At 40.8% G+C, this 23,892-nt stretch overlaps 2 protein-coding genes across 2 annotated transcripts; one reads left to right on the plus strand and one right to left on the minus strand.

The window, feature by feature from the left end:
* Positions 1-9,774, minus strand: LOC122823694 (cAMP-dependent protein kinase type I-alpha regulatory subunit). The gene is made up of 11 exons (XM_044103595.1): positions 9,594-9,774; positions 8,012-8,227; positions 4,906-5,076; positions 4,720-4,811; positions 3,995-4,056; positions 3,864-3,910; positions 3,617-3,775; positions 3,482-3,542; positions 3,221-3,342; positions 2,934-3,015; positions 1-2,280 (listed from the first exon to the last, which is right to left on the minus strand). Exons 2-11 carry the CDS (start codon positions 8,183-8,185, stop codon positions 2,108-2,110), a joined length of 1,143 nt encoding a protein of 380 aa, XP_043959530.1. The 5' UTR covers positions 8,186-8,227; positions 9,594-9,774; the 3' UTR covers positions 1-2,107.
* A 2,912-nt stretch (positions 9,775-12,686) lies between these two features.
* Positions 12,687-21,861, plus strand: LOC122823698 (WD repeat domain phosphoinositide-interacting protein 1-like). The gene is made up of 13 exons (XM_044103602.1): positions 12,687-12,992; positions 13,100-13,301; positions 14,658-14,740; positions 15,267-15,436; positions 15,514-15,610; positions 16,278-16,375; positions 16,458-16,550; positions 16,631-16,701; positions 17,651-17,758; positions 19,570-19,734; positions 20,398-20,505; positions 20,594-20,730; positions 21,687-21,861. Exons 1-13 carry the CDS (start codon positions 12,824-12,826, stop codon positions 21,806-21,808), a joined length of 1,623 nt encoding a protein of 540 aa, XP_043959537.1. The 5' UTR covers positions 12,687-12,823; the 3' UTR covers positions 21,809-21,861.
* The last annotated feature ends 2,031 nt before the right edge of the window (positions 21,862-23,892 follow it).

A 23,892-nucleotide genomic window follows, 5' to 3' on the forward strand; every position in this document is an offset into this window, starting at 1 on the left:
TGGCTTTTTACTTTTTTATTGCTTAAACTGCCATCTGGAACAATCTATACCAAAAGGATAAACATCTTTGCACATACAGGAGGTCAAACTAAATACAGGTTAGAATAGAAAAAGAATGGTCCTCTGACGGGCCGCAGCTCCTCGTGCTGCACACCAATCAAGCTCTCTGAAGGTCGGGCTAGAAGTGACGGACAACTACTGTAAGCCCAGGTTAGGTAAGCTAAGGCAAACCGGGACGATTGCAGTGTGGCTAAAAACAATTCCAACTAAAACCTCCGATGCAGCTATTTACATGAAAACAATGAAGGTGACTCCCTCCGCCCTGACGGAGGATAAACACGGCGTGTCATCAGTGGACACAAACCCAGGAGTGACCCGGGGGGCCGGCTGGGACGACAGATGATCAGTTTAAGTTCAGACGTTCCTCTCACCATGCTGAACACTCCGCAATCAGTACCAAAAAAAAAAAAGCTAAAAAAAATAAAAAGTAAAAAATCAAACAGACATCTCAACGTGAAGCGCATACGACTGCTCTAAATGAAGCAAAGAACAGAGACACTGCGGATTCACAGGTCCGCTCCGATAAAAGAGTGAAGCGGGAATGAGGAGTCAGATCAACATCACCTCACTTGGTAGAGATCTTACAAAAACATCATATGCTATCTAAATAGTGGTGAAGCAGTTAAGCCAAAGGGATAACAAACAAAATATCCGACAAACTTCCTGCTTCTGCAACAAGCATCTCTTTTTTTTTTCCTTTCTGTCTTTAAATAAGCGTAGAGAACAGGTCAGGCTCCCCCTGCAGGCGATAAGAGGCGATGACAGCAGTGAGTCTACTCTGCCCGCCAGCTTCAGCAGCCAAATATTTCACTTTCCTTCAAAACGTGCTCCCATTGCTGCTGGAAAACTTTTCCCAGGACGTTTTACACAATACGAGTTACATACTGTTGATGTCAGTCGACGAGAAGAATCATTTATTTATTTAGTACTTTGTGGCACCAAACACCTAAAATAGAATTTATGGAAAAATAAGTGTTTACAAAAGACAGTTAAACATATTTCACTCCAAACCATAAGATTTATCATTTTCTCAATGATAATAATAGAACTATACTATAATAACATTTTGATTATAAACAATAGCAGAAGAGCGACCAAGTTATTTGGTATTTTTTCTAAAGAAACTGAATACTGAAACTCGCGTAATACTCCTTTGCCTTCTATTCTTGTGTATTTTTTTTTCTTCTTCTCCTTCGAGTATTCAAGGCAGTTCTTGTGTGGTTGTTCAGTCGATTAGGAGGGCTCTAGCCACTTCCTGTTGGAGCTCCAGGGAACATTTCCGCAGTTATGCATGTCTGCGCTGTGACAATAATCAACATTTGGCACTAGCCTGGTAGCTGCACAATAAAAACCCTTTAAGTTGTACAAACTCTTCCAAACTAAGCGAAAACAGACACGTGACCGCCTTCGTCATCACCGTCGAAAAGGTAACAAAACAACAATAAAAAAAATAAACGAATGGAGTCTCAGATCACAGCTGATTCCCGTAAAGAAAGGATTAAAAACAAGCAGAAAGACAGTTGGGTGCGGTCATATTTCTGCCTTGCTCCTGTGTACCTAGAGGCAAGAATCAGCCTTCGCCTCGTCTGAAAGCAAAACAGTAAAAGCGCCTTGTAAGGTCTGATTGTCTCATCAGTCTGAGACCCTAAAGTCTTTCAGATCTCCTGCTTTAAATTGAAATCTAAAAAGAAAAAGTGTAACCAGCAAATATATATAGATATATATATTTATATATATATGAAAGATAAGTAACGTGGTGTAACTGTGTCTACAAGGTAGCGTACAGCAGCTGGTACAAGCGCTGGTGAGTGGCTGAAAGTCACCACAGCGTGACACGTGGAGACAGCAAAAAACCATTTGAGTAAAACAAACAGAGAACTCAAAAGCCAATAAGTAAAATAAATGAGAGCAAAGTAACAACAAAAAGCAAATTGCATTTGTGGACCCTGGGTCTGACAGAAGAGAAGGTGAGGAGGAGGAGAAGGAGGACAAGGAGGTGGAAGAGTAGGGGGGGCAGAAAAAGAAGATGGGGAGCGGCGCTCCTCCCTCAGACAGACAGTGACACGAAGCTGTTGTACTGCTGGATGTTGCGTTTCAGAATGTCTGAGCAGGGGCCCAGGACGCGCTCGAAACGGGGCCGGTCCAGCTTCACGCACTTCAGGGGGCCGCGGGCGACCACTGTGGCAGCGCGAGGGCGGTTCATCAGCAGAGCGATCTCACCTGGGAGGCAGAGAGAGACGACTACTGAAAGGAAGCTAAATACAAACCTTAAACGTTTGTGTTTAATCATTTAGCCTGTATGTCATTGTAATCAGCTCTTATCTTAGTGGGCTCCAGTCCTACAACTAAACGGTAGAGTTAGAGCTGCACAGACAGCAGCTGAAACATCATTCAATTAATGTCAAGTCATTCAAAACACTAACATCATGAAAGGAGTGAAACTACACGATTCACAGAAACAGCATAGAAAATGGATTATCAACATGTCCTATCAACACAGGAAAAATGCCAGCATTAGCCTAGCCTGCTGAATTATCAACAAGTACTACCTAAACATAGAGGAAACCTGCTAGCAGTAGCCTAGCTCTCCAACAAACTGCTCCACATTCTAACACCAGCAGCAGGGCAAAGATGGAAGTTTCTAGAAGCCAAAAAAAGCTGCCCTCTACCAGCTCTTCTATCAATGTCTGTTGCTTCAAAATAAAACTGGACAGTGCAGCTTCTGGGACGTTATTGGTCAGCGCAGTAAGTGTCAGACAATCACAATATTAAAGTAGACCAAATACACAGCAGTGTGAGAAAATGTTTAGGGACATCCTTACTGTCCGCTGTACAAATCAGAAATCCTGGAATAGTGTTTGTTCGATTCTCACCAAAGTAGTCAGACGGTCCTAATCTTCCTACTTCAACAAATTCTTCATTCTCAGAGCGACGCTGCAAGACAGCTGCTGAACCCTGAAAAAAGAAAAAAATCTCTGATTAGTTTTAGTCTAGTTTGTTCAACAGAACAAAAACAAAAATCTTTATACAAAGCTTAAGAAAACAGTAAACGACAGAACAAACTGAAACAGCACATTTAACACTGATTGTTCACTAATGTACATTAGTGAACTTGTTAATGTCTAAAGAGTAAAATGTTTGTTGAAAAACAGAAGCATACCTCTAAAATGATGAAGAACTCATCTCCAGGCTCGCCCTGCACCACGATCTTCTGGCCGTCCTCAAACTGGACGGGCTCTAAGGCGTCGGCCACCGTCAGACGCTCCCATTTATCAAGAGACTCTGAGGATGGAGATGGGAAGAAATATCTGAACTGAACTGACAAGAAGGTATTTTTAGCTCCTCGTTCTGTTATTCAGATCTTCAGACAGGTGACATGATCTGTGTCTATTTTTAAACTGTTGGAACCAGAGAATCTCACCTAAAATGGAGACTTTCCTGAGGAATTCCTCGTACATCTTCCTCTTTCTCAAAGTGCTTCCCTACAGAGAAGGCCGAATTGTGTTAGTGTCCCTCCAAACACATGAAACAACACAGACCAGGGCATCCTGAATACCATGAGTATTCTCCTGTAGCTGTCTCTGTCGATGCCCCACAGCTTCACGTTGGTCTTGGCTCTGACTGTAGCCGCTCTCGGGGTGCCGTAGATGAGTGCCAGCTCTCCGAAGCTGCCTCCCTCTCCGATGCTGGTCACCCACTCGTTGTTCACGTACACCTGAGCAGTCGGTCAGACAAGTTTTATCACCCGAAAGAGACGGAAACGTGTCTGCCACGTCACGACAACGAGATAGGGAGACACTCACATCCATCTCTCCTTGGTCGATGACGTAGAAGTTGTCCCCTTCATCACCTGAAGGTACAAAAAGAAAATGTTTCGTTTGGAAGTGAATTTATGCTTTGAATAATTGTCGAGTATGGACGGATGTTTCCTTACCTTGCTGAATGACTGTTTCCCCAGCAATGTAGGTGACTGGAAACATGGCATCAAAGATGTCACTGGGAAAGAACAGGTTTATGAGAGGAGGAGCTGGACGTATATTCATGTTTATAAGAAGAACTTATTAAAGGGGCAGTATTATGTGTTTTCTAGGAACATAGTGCTACTTTATGGCGCTATCTAATAACTGTTACCTTCTGTTTAGCTGTGTACATCTAAAATGACTTTAAAAATTTGATTCTGCAATTTAATGCCTTAAAATGACATCTCTTTAAAAAGTCCTGCTCTTTCTGAAACTCCACCTTCAGGAAGTCATCACAACATGGCTGCTCTATTAAACCTTTAACAATGTTTTTAGCAGCGTTGCTCTGAGAAGTAGCTCATATAATGAGGTGAGCAGATGTGCAGGTTATCAGAGGTTTGCTGATTACTGCTGGCTAGTTTGCAGGAGCTGAGTGGTGGACTCATGGGGGAAGCTGCTCTGTGAGGTGGAAGTTTGGAAACTCCAGCTTCTCAAAGGCTGGGCTATATCCAGCCATGTGTTTTACACAGCTGAATGGTTGCCTGGCAATTAAAGGATTTCTAAAACATCCATGAAAAGATCAATGCAACACCCCAGGTATGTTTTTTATGAGGAAATAACATTATAATGTTATGCAAAACTTAAAAATGGCAACATTGCATGATAATGCCTCTTTAAAAAAGTAGCATAAGGCAGGTACCTCCTTTCATTGTCATCCAGGTGTGAGAAGAGCACATTCTTTTCAATGGCTTTAGCCAAAGCAGCCATGGTTTTGTAGTCCTTTGGAATCACCTTCAGTACCAGCAGGAAAACAGATGTTTGAAGCAGATCCACAGAAGAACTGCATGCATCATGTTCCTGATGGCTGACGTCAGACCGTGCCTACCTTCCTGACGTACGAGGCTGCGTCCTCCTCTGTGTACACCTCGGCACTGAAGGCTCCTCTCCGCCGGCGACCCTTCACCACTGGGTTCATGGGCGGAGACACCTCTTCATCGCGCGAGTCTGAGCGGGAGCTGCTGGCCTTCTGCTGGTTCTGAATCTGCTTGGCCTCCTCCTGCAGGGCCAAGTGAGAGAGGAAAACGTACTGCGATCAGAAATCTATTGTATGTGGAGACGCCAATCTTTCAGCGTCCAGCGGTTCGACTCAGAAACTATTTTTAATTCAGAAACCAATTTTTTCAATTTAGTCTAGAGATTGTGTTTACGCTTTGTAACTGCCATGAACAGACAGTGTAAACAAACAGAACATTCATTTACTGTACTGTGTCAAATCCCATCAGTTTATATTTAAACAAAAATAGGTTTGTGTATAAAATCCTGCTACTTAAATGATTAGTATTAAGTTAGCTTAGCTGCCTGGCCTTTTCTTGATAAAAATCTCAAAGAATCATTCAAAGCACATATGGTGATCACGAGGACATGATGAGCAGTAAACTCACAAATAGGAAAATAGGAACGTAAAAATCATTCTCAAATGATTTTTGAGCATTTTAATTGGGTTCACAATTCCCAGAACTAACAATTATGATTCTCTATTGACCCTTTTCACGTGATGTCACGCTCTTCAGAATTCTGCCTGCTCAGTCATGACAGACGTCAAAACCTGTCATGACTGAGCAGGTCATGTCAGGTGACCAATGCATTCAATGCCTCCTTTATAGTCTGTCAAAAACAGTTATCTAATATCACTTTTATTTAGTTGATTTCACATTAAAATGGTGACAGGATACTGTGCAACCAGCTGCACAACCACACGATGCAAACCATACTTGCCATTTTATTGTCCATCTTTTAATGAGGAAAGTTAAATCGGCTATGGAAAGCAGCCATCCTCATTGGGATCATGGATTTGCAGCGAACACTTTTTACAAGATAAGACCAACATTTATATACAGGTTACGTTTGATCTTGTCTGATCGATTTTTTATTAACATGATGGATGCGCAGGCAACATGACTGCAGAAAGAGTCTGTGGGCTTTTAAACTGTCACTGGTTGCCATAGTTACCCACCATTAACCTGTTGTTTTGACATTGGTTAGCATGTTGTCAGCGTAGCTAGCCTACGCTAACTGTTCAAAACTGAGTGATATAATAAGTTATGCTACCCAAGGGTTCCATATAGGGGGGGAACTTAGGACAATTCCAAGGGCCCCTGACCAACAGGGGGGCCTCCACAATTTTTTTTTTTTTTCAGAGGAATTAAATAAAATGGGGCCTTGTCAATTACAAAATTAATCATATTGTGTTTTCTAAAATTGTTTTTATCAGTAAAAATTAAATGCTAGCACTCCCAGACCAAAAAACACACATCCATATTTGCACTGAACCCCCTGGATCTGCATGAAATGGTTTGATCCTGCTTGATGGTGACGGTGTTCAGCAGCAGTCAGTAGAAGACAAGAATGACTGTGGCGGTTATTTTGCCACTAAAGAAATTGAGAAAAATCAGGAACTGAAATAAACTGAGACATAAGAGAGAGAAAAAGACAAAAGTGTCAATTTTTAACCCAGTTTTTCTCCGAGGTGGTTAGACTGTGTGAGATTATCAACCATTTAGCATAGTTAGCTTAGCTACAAACTGTTTGCCTCCATTTCACTAGCATTTAATAAAGGAAGGAAAATAATTACCAAGATATTCATATATTTAACTTGTCCATGAACCATTTACCACTTAACAACAGTGAGTCAGTCAGCAGCAGCTCGAACTCACATCCCTCCTGATCTTTCCTCTCCTAAGTGAAATTAAAGCTGCAGTATGTAACTTTTTAAAAAATATAAATTTTTTTACGTTTGTTAAAACTGCCATTATATTGTTACATTACGACATGAGAGATAATCTGTAAATAATCTATTTCCTCTGCCTTCTCTCTCTGGAAACAACCAATCAGTGGCAGGAGAGTTTTACTGCTGTCAATCACAATCTTATGTGGTGCTGCTCATCCTCCCTCCTCTTGCTCTGTGCTATTCTGTAGCTAGTGCAGCCTGTTGGGAATGCTCAGTCTAATTAGCATATTTACCAATGATGGCAGATAAACATTTTTCCTGTAATGATACGTTGTTTCTCCCACATTAGCACATTTAGCAGTGAGTGAATGAGGTTGATTGACAGCGCTAAGACCGTCCCACTGGTTCTGATTGGTTGTTTTGGCTGGAATGTTGCATTACTTCAACTAGCGATAATAGTTCAAGGAGGTGGAGGAGATTGATTGTTTTCACAGATTATCTGTCACGATGACAGATTTAACAAATGTGAAGAAAACATATTTTTTTATTAAAGTTATAAATTGCAGCTTGAATAAAATGAAACTACATAGCATTTTTTGAGGCGGTGCCCTTGGTTGCACTGTCTGACAGTAACTCCAGCTCCGGTTTTCTTATTTGTCTGTGCTGCTAGAGTAAAATATGTGTTATTAGTATTTTCATAACTTCTTCCATCTTGGTCCTTCCTCTGACTTCATTTTTAAGCACCTCAATGATGAGGAAAATAGCCACCTCTTTTGTCCTCCTCACTTGGTAATCCCTTCGACACCAAAGAGTGTGATGTCAAAATCTGTTTGAAAGAGTTGAATATTTTCAGAAGGCCCTGAGCACATATTGATGTTTCAGTAGGTTGCGTTAGTCTGAGCATTCAAAGCCAAAGCAAGCACCGGACAGAGCAGGAAACACTGCAAAACAACAGCTACCACCATGTAAGACACAGTACTGACCTGACCTGACTGGAAGCCATTTTGCTTTTGATTTAATAAGTAATTCTCTATTTTAGATCATATTGAAAAAAAATAAAATCTGCTTTTCTCAAACATAATTCTCAAACAAAAGCCAAAACCTTAACAACAGCACAGTAGAAATAGAAAACGAATAAAACGTGTTTAAGAGATGACATGATTGTAACAGCTGAAGAGTAAGTGAGAAGAATCCATTATTTTGCACACTTAATGAAGGCGGTGTGATGCATTGTTTACCATTACAAACCACACCAAACACACACCTTTTCCAGCCTCTCGAAGTATTCCCTGAGGAACGCCATGGGCCGGTCGGGCCTGGAGGTGCACAGCTGGACGATGCAGTCCTTCAGCAGCTGCTGGATGTTGTGTTTCTGCACGTACTGCTCACACTCCCTGAGGCTCCGCTCCTCCTCGCTGCTCGTACTTCCAGATGCCATGACGACAGCCGCGACCCTGCTCTATGACCTCTGACCTTAACGCTGGACAGGACACAAAAAGCCCGACGTCAGATTAGAACTGCACAACGGAGGTTTTGAGAGGGTTAACCTGGCGCTGTGTTGTTGAAATACTGAAATTAAGATCCCGAGAAAGGATGAGACGAGGACTAACAGAACTGATGGGAACGTGAGAAAAATAGAACCAGGGTGAGACGGAGTGGGAAGACGGGGTTTTGCTTTGCTCTCCAGGGAGTCTGGTCATATGATGTGATCACACTTATGTGACTGAATGAAAATAATTCAACTATCTGATGCCTCGTCACGCACAGGGCCTACAGTTACAGAGCTGCTGTTAAACAGGCAGAACCACAACAGAATTCATACGCAGCACAGAATTTCTACAAAAATGCAAAAGCATCTTGACCTTAGCTGCTCCGGAGGCTTTCAGTTTTTAACTGAGCTCAACCTGTCCGCCGTTTCAGCAGCAGCACTGCCTCTCAACTGCTGCCACCAATCAATGTGTGCGTTTTAGAGGAATAAAGAGGACTCGTGTCACTAGCAGAACAATCCAATCTCTGCCTGCATGGGGACTGTGCATGTGCACTGAGCATGAAAGGCACCCATGACACTTCTAATCTGACAACTGTGCAAGGAAAATTACTGACCAGTAATCAAACTTAGAAAAAAACAAATAATAATAATCCAGACATAGGTTCTGAGCAATAAAGTCCGTCTGTACTGAAAATTTGGCAGGATTGTTTTAATCTAACCTAGCGCGGAACCTGTAAGCCGAAGATGCCTGTTTTTGGACCCACATGTAGTAGCTATTAGTAGAGAATTTACGCCTTGTGTAATGGGCTGATCTAAGTACCCATTGTGGCGGTCTGGCTCTACCAAAAATCTCATTAAGTCCTCGGTTTAGTTGCAGAATTTCACCTGCTGTCCATCAAATAACAAATGTCAGTTGAAAGTGGAGACATTTTCGTCGTGCATATTAACGTGGCTTATGAGAAAACGACGAAATGTGATGAAGGAAGGTCGATAAATGCAAGTGTATTCAGTAAAACTGCTTTTTAGAATATAAATCAAATGTCCTGTCTGTAGGAGTATCGCCGTGTAGGTCAAGAAGGCCGACGGGTGAACTCAAGCTACCCACCGCAAACAAATTAACTAGGAACTGGTTGAAAAATATTCCCCTAAACGCACAAAAAATGCTCAATAAAGGTTGTTTACAACTACCTAACTATATTTGGCCTACGTTGTGCGTCAACGACTGGCTCGCTGGCTCTGTGCAAAGGCAAAGCTCTCCTCCAATGACGCCATCTTGAGTTCTATCATAAACAAACGAGAAACGCAGGAAACAAAATTTCACCTAAACAGACTGCGGTGAAACGACACAAATACTCACAAAAAGTGTAAAATCCCACCGAGCCTTTCGATGAAGACTCGGAACGTATGATATTTTCACAAAGCGCACCGTTACCAGATCTTCCTGCTCGCTTCGATTTTTTTTTCCGAGCCTTGGACCGCTGCCCCACCGGATACGGCTGACAACCAATCAGCAGCCGTCACTGACGTCAATTCTGCCCGTTCTGACATGTGAGCCTGTAACCCGTAGCAACCTTAAAGGAGACAGCGCGGAAATGGTGACGTCAAGGAAATGGTTTGCACACACAAAAGCAGTTGATGAAACGAGTTAGATTAACAATCTACATTCTGTTACCGGAACACGATTAACTAATATGAAAGCAATATCATCATCTACGTTCAGTTAGTTTGCACATTAATGCAAAATGAAACGGTAAAATGCGTATGAGAGTATTTGAAAGTGCTTTAATTGTATGCAAGACCTAGGTTTCAGTAATGAAACTGCTGTTTTGGTCTAACTGTGGTCAGAGTACGATCCCTTTACGAAACACAGCCAATATGCAGCTACTAATTTACGTTTTAAGGTATATCGAACGAAAGATTTAAAAAATCTTTGGACAAAGGAAGAAAGTTTGTTCAGATAACGCAGATAAAAAGAAGTGAATTATAAAATACATAAAAAGAATAATGTCAACAAAGTGATATAAAATAGACTAAAAAACTAAAATATTTTAAACTTTGCAAAAATATGTCTGAAACAAATAGGATATCTAGCATGCAGTCATCAAACAAAAAGTATCCTTATAGTATCTTTATAAAAAATCCAAATCAGATGCAATACCTGTACTGCACAATGCAAGAAAATGAGACACAAAATAAGAAAAATAACAGAAAAAGCTATTACAACAACCAGTTGAAAATTAATTGTATATAACATGACTATTGAAATTGTTTCATTTTTGAGGTCAAAAGCAATCTTTTGCAACCGAATTGCATTAAGTTGGTGGAAAGTCTGATGCATTGTCTCATTTCTATTATGGACAATCTGAGTGAATGTGGAGCTATGCGCTGACATATAGATATAACGTTTTGGAAATGCTGTAGAACCCTTCAATCTAAAATAGGGGTTATTGTAGATGTTCAATAAAGTGGCCTAAGAATGGACCTCTGAGGAACTCCACAATTCATTTTTGTTCACTCAGATTTACAATTATGAAATGCCACAAAGAAATCTCTGTTTGCCTAATCAAATCTGAACCAAATTAGATTTGTAGTTTGTAAATGAGTTCATAAACTCTCTTTTTCATTATATTTCCCAGAACAGTAGATTGGAAAAGGCCGGCCAATAACTTTTTGCTCTTTACTGAGCACTAAATGTGAAAACCCATTGATTTGCTGATTTAGTGACGCATCATGATAACCACTTCTAATAAAAAATATTTACTACATTGAGGTTCTTGTTTAGCTCTGTTTTCAGGCTTTTTACAATTATACCAGGTGAATAGTATTAGCTTTTCTGTACTGTGTGTAAGGAAAGCATAAGAGGTATGTATTTATTATATATATAATTGCTCTAAAGCCCAGAACCATATATGTATATATGTAACAACCAATAATGAATAATGTTAGAATAATTATGTATTGTTATCATTCTTACATTAGTTGGTTTACTAGTTTGTTTTTCATTCATAGGTTTAGTATTCACACCCCAGAAAGGAAGAGTCTGTTAAACTGTGTGAAAGACAAAACTTGCTTTTTCCCAAGACCTTGAAGCTGCAGCTGCTCTCTAATCTAGGGATACTCCTTAAAGGGCCTGTGTGTTAGTTCCTGTATTATCTTTCTCTATCTTCTTTGAGTTATTACCTTTACATTCCTTTCTTGCTCTGTTCTGTAATAAAAAGACTTGTTCTGATGCAGAGAGTCAGAACGCATGGTGAACACCTTGGAGAAGTGGTTTGCTATGTTTTCTCCTTCTGCAGAAGCTTGGTTGAAAACTCATAAACGTTGTCTGTGGTTCTCTTTTTATGTAGGTTTAGAAAATACCTATCAAATAATGTATTATGCTAATGAATTAATCATCTGAAGATAGCACAATAAGTCTGCAACATTAAAATATTTTTTTAACAGATGATAATTGAACTTGGGCTGTACAGTGGCACAGTTGGTTGCACTGTTGCCTTGCAGCAAGAAGGTCCTGGGTTCTAGTCCCAGCCTGGGTTCTTTCTGCATGGTCTTTCTGTGCATGCGTAGGTTCTCTCCGGGTACTCCCACAACCCCCCCCGCCCCCCCCAAAAAAAAAAAAAACCAAAAACAAAAAGAACATGACTTTTATAGGTTAATCAGGGGTGTAAAAATCCAGTCCTCAAGGACCACTGTCCTGCAATGTTTAGATGTGCCTCTGCTTCACCACCTGAATAGAATAATTGGTTCATTAAGGCTCTGGAGAACTGATCTACACAAGGAGGAGGTCATTAAGCCATTTCATTCCAATGTTTTGTACCTGTGGCACATCTAAAAACTGTAGGACAGCGACTGGAGGACTGGAGTTTAACACCTGTGGGTTAATTGGTCTTTCTAAAATTCTCCCTGGGTGTGAGTGAGTGTGTGTGCGTGTGTGCATGGTAGTTTGTCCTGTCTGTCTCTGTGTTGCTCTGCGACAGACTGGTGACCTGTCCAGGGTGACCCTGCCTCTCGCCCGGAACCTTAGCTAGAGATTGGCACCTGCACCTCCTGACCCCACTAGGGACAAGGGTGTAAGAAAATGGATGGATGGATAATTGAACTTAATAATGGTGTTATTTTAGATTCAGATACAGAAACAAAAGAATACATGTCTGTTAGTTTTCTATTACCGGTACTCTACTACACATTTTTAATTACTTTTCCATGTATTGTATCTGGTTAATAATCTTTTTTTTTTGTCTTTCACTGCTATTATTTTGGACACAAGTATGAGTAAATCTATCACAGGTAAAACCTGCTACGGTTAAAAAATGTTATGTTCCTTCCCCGAGAAAAAAGCCAAACATAACCAGATGACTCCAAACTTTTTTTTTTTCTTTTTTTTTTTTTTTTAACTTTTGCGCCTTCTCTGGGCTGTTTTTGTCTCCATGTTTTATCCAATTAAATAACCAAAACAATTCCTCGTGATAAGACAGAAAGGTTAGTCGACCAATCAGGCGTTAATGCCTTCTTAATAGGCAGTTCGTGGTTGAAGTTTAGACGATTTATCCACTCATACGTCAGCGCAGAAAATGTTGGCCAATAGCAATGCGAGAAGGAAGGGGGTTGACCTGTTGGAATGAGCCAATCGTTACGCGGCTGATTGTGACGCATCCTCCCATCAGCTGTTTTTGTTTTTCTCAGAGAACACTGGAAGTTAATAGCAGGATAATAACAGGATTCCTGACTGGCTACGGCGAAACATCTCATTCTGGAGGTGAGAGCATTGATCTTTGATCTTGTTTCGGTTCGGCAGAACTCTTCCTCTGGGAAATGAGCGCTCCCCGAACCGCTATCTGAGCCTGGACATTCCTTTCCCTCAAGAGTGCGAGCGTGGCGCTTGGAGTCTGGACGCCGAGGAGGAGCAGCGGGCTCCGGCGGGGATCGGCCCGAGCCAAAGGCCTTCAACCTCGGACAGCGAGACGACAGAGGTTCCGGTGGCTCGGATGGAGACCCAAGAGGCGATATCGGAGGGCCCCGGACCGCACCGCCACTTCATCTGCGCCTCGTTCAACCAGGACACCACGTAAGCGATCTGCGGGCCGCGCCGAGTCGGGCCGAGCCTGGCCGAGTCGAGCCCAGGGTGAACTCCTTCATGTACCTGGCTGTTGCATAACGATGTCCAGCCGTATTCCCAGATAATACGGCTTATTAGTTTTGTTGAAATGAACCCAAACAGTGAAACAAACAGAACAAATCTGCAGGGGTTTTTTAATCGAAACATCAGAACTTGAAGACAAGGTGGAGGTGAAGTAGGCCACTGTGTTAATCTTCAGGGCCTGTTGCACATCAAAGTAGTGAATTTAGGGTCGAACCACGCTGACCATAACATCAACAATCTGGATTAACAAATCGAGGGACACATATATGTTAGCAACATGGATAAATATGTTTCTTAAGCATTTTGCTTTGTTTTTTGAATGTTAATGAAGAAGTAAGAGGCAGCCCGGGGTTGTTGAAGTCCTTAAGAATAATTGCACTTCAGCCCAAAACCACTTCAGAGTTCTGGTACTCTTTCCAGTCCAAAAAAATATCCAGTACAAAAGAAATATACATATATTTTGGATGCCGACGATTTATTGTTTTTCTCTTTTCTCTCTTTGTACTGAATAGAGCACCAAAACATATACAAGAACGCCAAAACTTATATATAAACATATATCTGTTTGTATTTTAATGAAAATTGAAGTACATTAATAGGTAGCAGATAGGCAGTGATCCATGGTAGGTTTATTATGTCCCCTGGCCAATAGCTCCATGTTGTCCCCAAAAACTTCCTAAGAGTCAAACACTTGAATATAAACAACTCACCTGATGTCATCCTATCAGTTTTATAAAAACTACGATACTTTGAAAAAATAAAGAGGGGAAAAATGGGGGCGTCCTTGTCTACTGTAGGCTCTTTTTAAAATAACTCAGCTTAAACAGTTGAAACCAGAAGATTACTTACAGCAAATTAATAGAGACATGCATATTTTTTTGTCTCACTGTCTGAAGTTAAATCAGACCAAACTTCTCTCGATTTAGGTCAGCCAGAATGAGCAAAAATTATTTCTTTTTGACAAATTTTAGAAAACGTAGGGAGAACTTTTTTTTTTAAAACAGATTTTCTGAATTCAGAAGTTTGCATACATTTGGTCAGCAGTGGAAACAATTGTGTTCTTTACAGATGAATGCCTAGTTAAAGAATGATGCTGCCACCACCGTGTTTATCAGTAGGAACGGTGCGATCCATCTTCTTAAAGGTCTCCATTTGTTCTTTTTCGCAAAATAATTCTTTACCCTAACTGCCGGGGAGATGGTTGTTTCATACTGTAGGTTCTGATCATGAAGTTCCTTCTCTTGATGACAGTGTGTGTGTGTGTGTGTGTTTTGATCGCAGCTCTCTGTCCGTGGGCACGAAGACGGGATACCGGCTCTTCTCCGTCACAGCTGTGGACAAACTGGACTGTATCCATGAAGGAGGTACGGAGCAGGATGCTAACCTCACCACCAAACAAAACCTCCTGAAACAAAGAGGATTTATTGTCGCAGAACATGCAACTTTGGATTCATATTTATCACAGAAGCACTTTGCTGCTGCTGCATTATTCTGCTAATCAAAGTATTCTCTAAATGGCTTTCTGAGCCCTCATCAGATGGGCTGTCTCATGACTTCTCAACCACAGATGTCTCCAGAAGCGACCATCAATTAGGACAAATTAAGACGCATGACAAATTAAAACCAGTAATCTGTGAGTGGATCAATTTCCTCCCTCAGATTCTGTTGAAGAAACACATCATTCCTGAGTCGCCCCGATCAAAAACAACCAATCAGAGACAGGAGGAGGGGCTTAGTGCTGTCAATCAATCTCATATAATCGCTGCTAAAGTGTGAATGGAGAAACAACTCACCTTTTCAGGAAACCCTTTTGTGCGCCGTCATCGGTGGCCATGCTAACTAGCTTTAGCATTCACGAGGCTGCTTTCGTGTCTGTTTCCTCTCTCTCAGTGGAGTGCCCAGACGTCTACATCGTGGAGCGACTGTTCTCCAGCAGCCTGGTGGTGGTAGTCAGTCTCTCCATGCCCCGTCGAATGAACGTCTACCACTTCAAGAAGGGGACGGAAATCTGCAACTACAGCTACTCCAACAACATCCTATCGGTGAAGCTGAACAGACAGGTGAGAACGGAAAAGCGGATCTTTCCGGTTGTGTCCGGCTGCGTTGCCGTGCTGATCTCCTGGTCTGTCGACTTCAGCGACTCGTGGTGTGCCTGGAGGAGTCCATCTACATCCACAACATCAGAGACATGAAACTCCTCAAGACCCTGCTCAACACGCCGGTCAACCCAACAGGTACACACCAGCTACAGGGTCATTTGACTGAAAATAAGACTGCAGGAGCAAATGGACCAAAATGTCTCAAAATGTGTGCGCAAAATTATTAACTCCAAACTTGCTTGTGCACATGAATCAGTTAAAAGTGTTCTTTCAGAAGATTCCTTATGGATAACTAAGTGTTTGCACCATCTCTTTAGCTTATAATGTATTTATATTAGACATATATTTAGTGGGTAATCTCTAGTGGAGTGTGTTAAAGTTGGTTCGATCAAAACTAAAGGCATTTTTTTTTATCCAATTGGAGTCTGTTTTAAATAAAGCATCCAGAAACTGGATTCTCCAGTTTGTCCATTTTCATTGCATACAGATGGATGGGAATTGGTTCAGCCAGAACAATTACTTACAAAATTAGTGTTTTAGCCAGGAGAGCAGCTGCAGCTCACTGTAACACGGTAAGCAAGTCATTTGATGATATGGGTGAAAAAAACGCAACGTTCGCAGAGACATTCCTGTTTTGGTTATTTGAAATACATTACAGAGTTTTCACTTAAAACACGGGCATCCAAAGTGGGACACAAGTTAAACTAACCAGGACAGAAACATAATCACAATGAAAGAGTTCAAGTTGAAATTTGACTCAACTGGTATAAAACTGTATGATGTTCCCTCTGCTCACCTGTAGGTCTGTGTGCGCTGTCCGTTAACCATGGCACCTCCTACCTGGCTTACCCAGGCAGCGCCACCATTGGAGAGATCACGGTCTACGACGCCAACAACCTGGTGAGGATTGGGGTTGGCGTGGTGAACCCCAGTTTGAGACTGGACGCATGTCACTAGAAAGCCTTTGTTTTCCCACTGTCAGAGCACGGTGACCCTGATCCAGGCCCACGACAGCCCGCTGGCGGCCCTGGCGTTCAACGCCTCCGGCACAAAGCTGGCCAGCGCATCTGAGAAGGCGAGAGCATGAAAACGACAAAAGCCTGCTTTTGTTGTTTTCAATAACAGGGAGCGTGAACTACTTCTTCTCCTCTGTAGGGCACTGTTATCAGAGTTTTCAGCATCCCAGAGGGTCAGAAGTTGTTTGAATTTCGTCGGGGGATGAAAAGGTTTGTGTTTATATGTGGTTTTAATATTCTGTGCTGCTGCGCTTGCGGACTGGGATGAAGGGAATCGTCTTAGTAGTGGAAAAACTGCCAGCTCAGCAAAGTACTTTTTGTGGCGTTGGCTTGTAGAGGATGCTAACAGGCTAACAGCACATCAGTACCTGGATGCGTTTCCATTATAAATATACACAAAATCTTGACAATATTCTGCTAATATTAAAAAAACAACACAATTTTCCAATTGCTGTGTCTCCATTAAATAAGAAATGGAATCAAAATCCCATGTGAATAAGTTGGTTCACGCGATAAGTTGCTACAAAAACACGCCGCGCCATCATCTTCCATAAACTTCCTGTCTTCTTCTTCTTTGTAGTTTGTGCCAGTGGTAACATCCGGTTGTTGATCATGTGACTCGTGATGTGGAAAAAGCGTTTCCATTGGAGATTTGAAAAATAAACCAATTTTGAAACCACCCCCAAAAAAACACACACCTCATTCTCATGCCAAAACTTTTTATTTAAAAATATGAGTTTTCTTGAGGTTGCCAAGTTTCAATTAAGCTAATTTATTTTCAAAATGTTAAATTGCTCAATTTTATGGTCAACGGAAACACAGCTTCTGTCAGGTGAGAGGAATCATGTCTTTCATCTACACTCAGAGGTTGGAATTTTTCAGTTCTTGTTCAAGAACTCGATCGAGTGTGATTCTGTATTTGTTTTTTCCCAGTACCATGCTGCATGCACTGATGCTTCACAAACTGCTACATCTGTAAATAATATTTTTTTGAAAAGGAATTTTGAAGTTCGCGTTGGCTAACTATGAACAGACTCTCAAATCAGATTTCTTCTCTTTTCCCGAGATGATTTTCTTATTATAAACGACGTATATTCTCTTTTGAAAAATGCACAATTGCATCTTAACTTAGTGTTTTCTTGTTGATGTCCTGTTTCAGATACGTTAGCATCAGCTCTTTGTCGTTCAGCGCAGACGCTCAGTTCCTGTGCGCTTCCAGCAACACTGAGACTGTTCACATCTTCAAACTGGAACAACACAGCCCCAGGTAAACACCGTTTCCTTTTATGTTTGAGTCACCGATTAGAAGCTCTGGGTCATAAATGCTTGAATGTCTCAGTCGAGGTCCGCAGGCCTTCTCTAGAGGTAATGTTATTTGCACATGGTGGCTTTTCCTCGTTTATCTAACAACTTCCTGGTCTGATTTCCCTCTTTACAAACCTGCAGACGATGCTACAAAATATGTAGAGGAACAACTTTTACAAGGTTTTTATTCACTACTCAACAAGTGTTACATTTATTTAGCATAGCATAACTTTGGATTTTAGTTGGCCATGAGTTCAGCGGCAGAACGTTTTACTGTCAGATAATATATTCTGATTTAATTACCAGATAAGACAATTTTCCATCACAATCCTCTCCTTTGATGATAAGAAAATACACAATGTTGCTTTAATCACATCAAATCTTATTTTATTCCCACAGCATGGAATATCTGCTTCATGTCAGGCACACATTGTACTGAATACACACCTATCAGGTCCAGCACAAGCCAGCTGTTTGCCCCCATTTTGGCATCCGGCTGCAGTTATAATGCAGACAAACAGACCTTTAACCTACTTCACCTGCTTTCTCCAGGTCGCTTCAACATGCCGTGCTGACCTAGTCAAAGTAACTGTCATGAAGTGTGTCAAGAACAGGACATGGAGCATGGACAGAGATTTAGGCAGCAGAATGGAAAAATACAGCAAAGGAACAATGAAAAAAAACAGGAGCTCAAATAAAGAGGCAGAAGTTGAACTAAACGGAGGAGATGTGGAAGAGCTGTGACTGGACACAGCAGGAAGGCTGAGGGAGGAAGTCTTAACTAAAACTATAGGGTCTACAACCCAAAAGGGAAAAGGCCTGACGTCCATCTAAGAGAAATAAATTCAGAATACAAGAAACAAAACAGAAGCAAAGGAAAACACTAATATGGCAACACTTTAGTGACAATAACAAACACAAAGAGATCAACCAAATATTAGTGAGATCTAACCAACACAGTAATGATCAAAACCCCGAAGGAAACTAAAACCCAAACACCCAATGATCATACCAATAACGTCTTATTATGCACAGGTGAGAATCTCCATAATCTGTTTTCATAATCTTGTCAGGTTTACTCAAAACAAAATGTTTGTCTGAATATCTGTAAATATGTCACAAAGTATCCCAAGTCTTAGTTTTTTTTTTAAAGAACTAACTGAAGAATATTGAAATAATCCATAAATCATAATTCTACATATTGATCCCGGAACCTTTGTCTTTAAAAAACTAAGGGAATCAAACCGTAACTACAGTGTAACTGCCGCTATTTTAACTGATGTGTAAGCTAACATATATTACCTGACACATTTTCCAAAGATTGGTTTGAACAACTTTTGGGACATTTATAAAAACTAGAAATTGTTTTTTAAAAAAAGACAATAATAATAATAATAATAATAATAATAATAATAATAATAATAATAATAATAATAATAATTTAATTAAAAGTTGCTTGATATCATGACATTTCCCAGGTTTTCTAACGATGGTGGACATTTTTCTCTTCCTGAAACAACCCAGTGACAAATTTATAATGAGAAGAAAGCCAACAGAAGTCTTAAAAGTCTTTTCTTCATCTCAGTTTTGATCATCGGAGGCTTTCAGTGTTGCAACAACAAATGTAGAATCATGTTTTTGCAGCATTAGAATTAGCTTTCTTTTTAATGTCTCTGCTGATTTTGTTGCTACCTGCTGGCATGGTCAGTGGTGTAAGGATAAAAAAAAAAAAGTAATTTAAATATTTATCCTGAACCCTCATGTTCCCTCCAGTCAAGATGAGGAATCTCCAACATGGTCGACATACGTGGGGAAAATGTTCACAGCAGCCAGCACCTACCTACCCGCCCATGTGTCTGACATGATGCACCAGGACCGCGCCTTCGCCACCGTACGGCTCAACATGTTCGGCCTGAAGAACATCTGTGCCCTGGCCACGTAAGAAATCGGCACCAGAAAGTTATTTTACTTTGTTTTTATTTTTCATATAAAAGGGTTGTACCTATGACGGCTTATTGGGGTAATTGTAGACAGAAAAAAAAGGAATAGTAAATTTCTGCCAAAAAATGTTCTGGAAAAAAATGAAATAGAACTGAGGACAAAAAGTCAAACAATCTCGAATTTTAAAACTCAGAAGTTTCCAAGTTTTTTGGAGGAAATTTCTGAAATGAATGTAAACATTTCTTAGTCTTTTTTGGTGGAAAATTTACTTCCTGTTTTTTGTTTCTTTTTCTATGCCCAATGGCCCTAATGCATTCGTTTCTGACCGCAAGAAGGAGAAAATGCTCAAGTTTTGAAATTTCCAATAGTCAAAGATTTTCTTCTTCACAGGTTCAGAAAACTTCCAAGCTTTTTCTAGAAAATTCTTGAGCTTAATCTAAATATTTCTGAGTTTTTTTTGTTGTTTTTTTTCTTTGCCCATTTTTGACATTTTCAAAAATTTTATTTTTCTTAAAATTTACTTCCAGAAATAAATATTTCTGGAAAATATTTGAAATTAGAATTTCTTTGTCCGAAATGTACTCCTCCTTTTTTTTTCCATCCACAACACGCAGTCGAATGTTTCTAAATCGATCTGTTTACACTTTATCTTTGTTTCAGGATTCAGAAGCTTCCACGGCTGCTGGTTGCGTCCTCTGAGGGTTACCTCTATGTCTACAATGTAGATCCGCAGGAGGGAGGCGAGTGTGCCCTTGTTCATAAACACAGGTGTGTTCATGTTACCAGAAATATTTACGCTGTCAAAATGATACGATGTTCATGTTCCCGTGTTGTCCCCTCTGCTCTGCTCCTTCAGACTCTTTGAATCAGAGGAGCAGGAGGAGGAGAAAGAAGAGGAGAACCAAGAGGACGGCCCCCAGCAACCCGCCGGCCAATCATATGCTGCCACTGTGGCTCTTCCTTCCACGCCTCCTTCCTCCACCACGCTCCTGGGTAACTTGTTGTTGAGTTAGAAATGTCTTTCAATACTGAATATGTATAATCCATTTTTTATTTGTTTTACGGGTTTTTTCCACGTTTTAATAAAGTGTGGTAGTGGCAGACATTTACTGGGTTTTAAAACCTTTCACAGCGTTTCTACAGCTTGAAACACCTTTTAGAGTAAATGTGTTTCATTTGCTTTGTGATGAAACACCAACACAAACATAACAATTGCCTGACAGAAGAAGGATTCCACTTCAGAGCTCTGTGATATTTTCTGTGGGCCTATAATAAAAGAATGAAGGTTGTGGTTGTGAAAAATGTGAAGAAGATCCAGGGGTGTGAATACTTTTAAGAGTTGCTGTAATTCTAATGGCAATACCTAACAGGACCAAAGTGGAGTTTTATCCAGAGATTTGTTGGATATATCAACATGAAATATCTACAGCGGATATGAGAGAATAAAACCTAAAACCACTGGGAAGATTATTAGATGTGCAGTTGGGCAAAATAAAAGAGCCAAACTTATTAGGGGTGCACTGATAAATTGGCCCCGATTTCCTTAATTTTGGGAGATCAGTGATTGGATGATACTTAAGTGTGAAGCCGATATTATCGACCGATTTCATCTTCCTCAGCAAAGGTCTAAAAATCAGCCACTGTCCACTTTCTCCCACTTTCATGTCAGTCAAACCACTGACCCAGAGGTTTGACTGACATGCACCCCATCAGGTCATGTCTGCATGTTTGTTCACTGTCAACAACTCAGTGACTTTCCTAATATATTTAGCAACATTTCAGCCAAAAAAATTGGTATTGGCCAAAATCGGCAGGTCAAGCTTTTCAAAGATTGGTAATCGACAGTCGTCCAGAAAACTGCAATTGGTGCACCCCTAAAATTTCAGCGTTTTTTTCCCCTTTGGATTGTTGATCAGAAAACATCTCTCTCTTCTCTCTCTCCCTCCCAGGCTACTCTGAAGACGGCGGAGCCCAGAGAGGGGAGGTCTTCCCTGAGCATGAATTTGCAGAGGGCCCAATCTGTCTGGATGACGAGAACGAATTTCCTCCAGTTGGAAACCAGAGTAATTAATCCACCAACATCCCCATCATGCTCCCGCACAAAAAAAAAAAAAAAAAGATTTCCAGAACATCGACAGTACTAGTTCAAACAGAAAGAATGATCTGATGACTAGAGACTCTGCGACCTTCCTCAAAGCTCACTGTTGACCTTGGATACCATGCTAGAGGATTACTTTGTGCTTGTTCCTGTGTTCATCTCATTCTGTAAGAAAAAAGCACTAGGACATCTCTCATTAGGAAAACACCTCCTGATTTCTGTTTTTTTCAGTCAGTATAATGCCATAACCAGCAGTGTTAGATATCTTCAAACAGTAAGAGACCTCGGCAGAGAAGTAACATTATCATTGTAGCTAATTCTGTTGAAGAATGCAGACAGTCTCATTAAGAACCTTTAAGATTTTCTTTCCCATTTTAATTTTAATGTTTTTTCTCTGAATATTGCACTTTATTCTTAACTCAAGAGGTTACACTTTAAGAAAAATAGTCCGATATTTCATGTGTTCTTCAGGAGGGATGCTGGAAGTTTGTATTTGGTATTAAGTGTAGCCCTTTTTATGCAGCTTTAACTCTAACAAAAATCATGTGCTGACTGTTTACCAGTGCTGCACGTCTTTTTAAACCTGAAGGCATAAAAAAAGATTTTGCGCAGACTTTACGGTGCCTGATTCCGGCAGTGTTCAGGTGAGCGGTTGGGTTCGACTCATTTACACCTCTTGAACTTTTCCACATTTTGTCATTTTACAGATGCAACTCGTGAATATGCTTTGATATAAACAGTGGGGTGTCCAAGATGGCAGGTTTCCTTTTATCTAATCATCAACCCTAATCAATGATCCTGCCCCTGGTGAAGAAAAACTCTCAGGATGATGCTGCCACCACCACGTTTCACAGTGTGTGTGGTACGCTTAAGACTAGTTGGCTTCACACACGTCTGCACCGTGACCCCTACATGGCTTTTGGACTTCAACTATTTGTTTTTTATTCTTTGTAGTTGTAACTGAAATATGTTTAATTACGTTACTGCTGACACATCTGAGCTACTCTTGTCATATTTTATCTCTAGAAAAAAACGTGTCATTTCCTCATCTCTTCACAACTATTCCCTACATGTAGTCACTCTATTCCAGTAGTGGCCACATCTTCGCTAATGTGCTAATAGTTTAGCTAATTTTCCACTCAGTGCTTTAGCACTGAATGAATGCTAACTTTGAGTATGTTTAGCGCACTTAGCTTCCCCTAAACTGCAATAACAACTCTGACCCCACTTAGGGACAAGGGTGTTAGATAATGGATGGAAAAGAGAAGTGGTGGGCGCCGCTAGCTAAAACGTTAGCTGTGCTAACCCTAAAGCATTAATCATAAACACTAAGGCTATCGCGCTATACCAACATGGTATTTAGCAGAAGCTAACGCTATAGAGCGAGCTAGCTTCCACCATGTTGATACCCACCATGACATATGTTACATCATAGTAAATTGCCCTGAACAGGGTCAGGAGAGATGCTGCTGTCCATCTCCAGCTAACTTTCAGGGCGAGAGGCGGGTTCACCCTGGACAGGTCACCAGTCTGTTGCAGTTCCTGTTCCTTTAAACACATTGAAGTGACAAAATGTAATTTCAAGGGGTGTGAGCCGTTTTGCAAGGCGTCGTAACTGTGTTGTAATTAAAAACAGCTGAGCCTGACATGCCACTTTTGTTTAAGATTCGAATTGTGAAGGCATGTGTAAAGTCCATCTGTGACGTTACACTGGGCCGGTTCTTTTAAAGCTCAGGACAACAAGAGTATTTCCTGATACAAATTATCTGAAGTCTTTCCTACAACCATACACTGATCTTTTCTTTTATCAGCGTTAGACCCTTTAAGTTTATTAAAGTTATTAAATGTTGCCTCGAAACAGAGAAGTAGTGGTCTAAAGAAGGAAAGGATAGTGAGTAACACACTATTTCCATCATTACACATGCTGTATGCATTAGTTGCAGCTGTGATGCTAATCATGGTAGCAACAGACCTGATAATAAATGTAGAAGAGTTAACTCTGAGGAGCTGGTGACCAGATGAACGGGGCGAAGCTACACGTCTTTGACTTTCAGTGA

Source organism: Gambusia affinis, linkage group LG20 (genome assembly GCF_019740435.1).
Source record: "Gambusia affinis linkage group LG20, SWU_Gaff_1.0, whole genome shotgun sequence".
NCBI lineage: Eukaryota > Metazoa > Chordata > Actinopteri > Cyprinodontiformes > Poeciliidae > Gambusia > Gambusia affinis.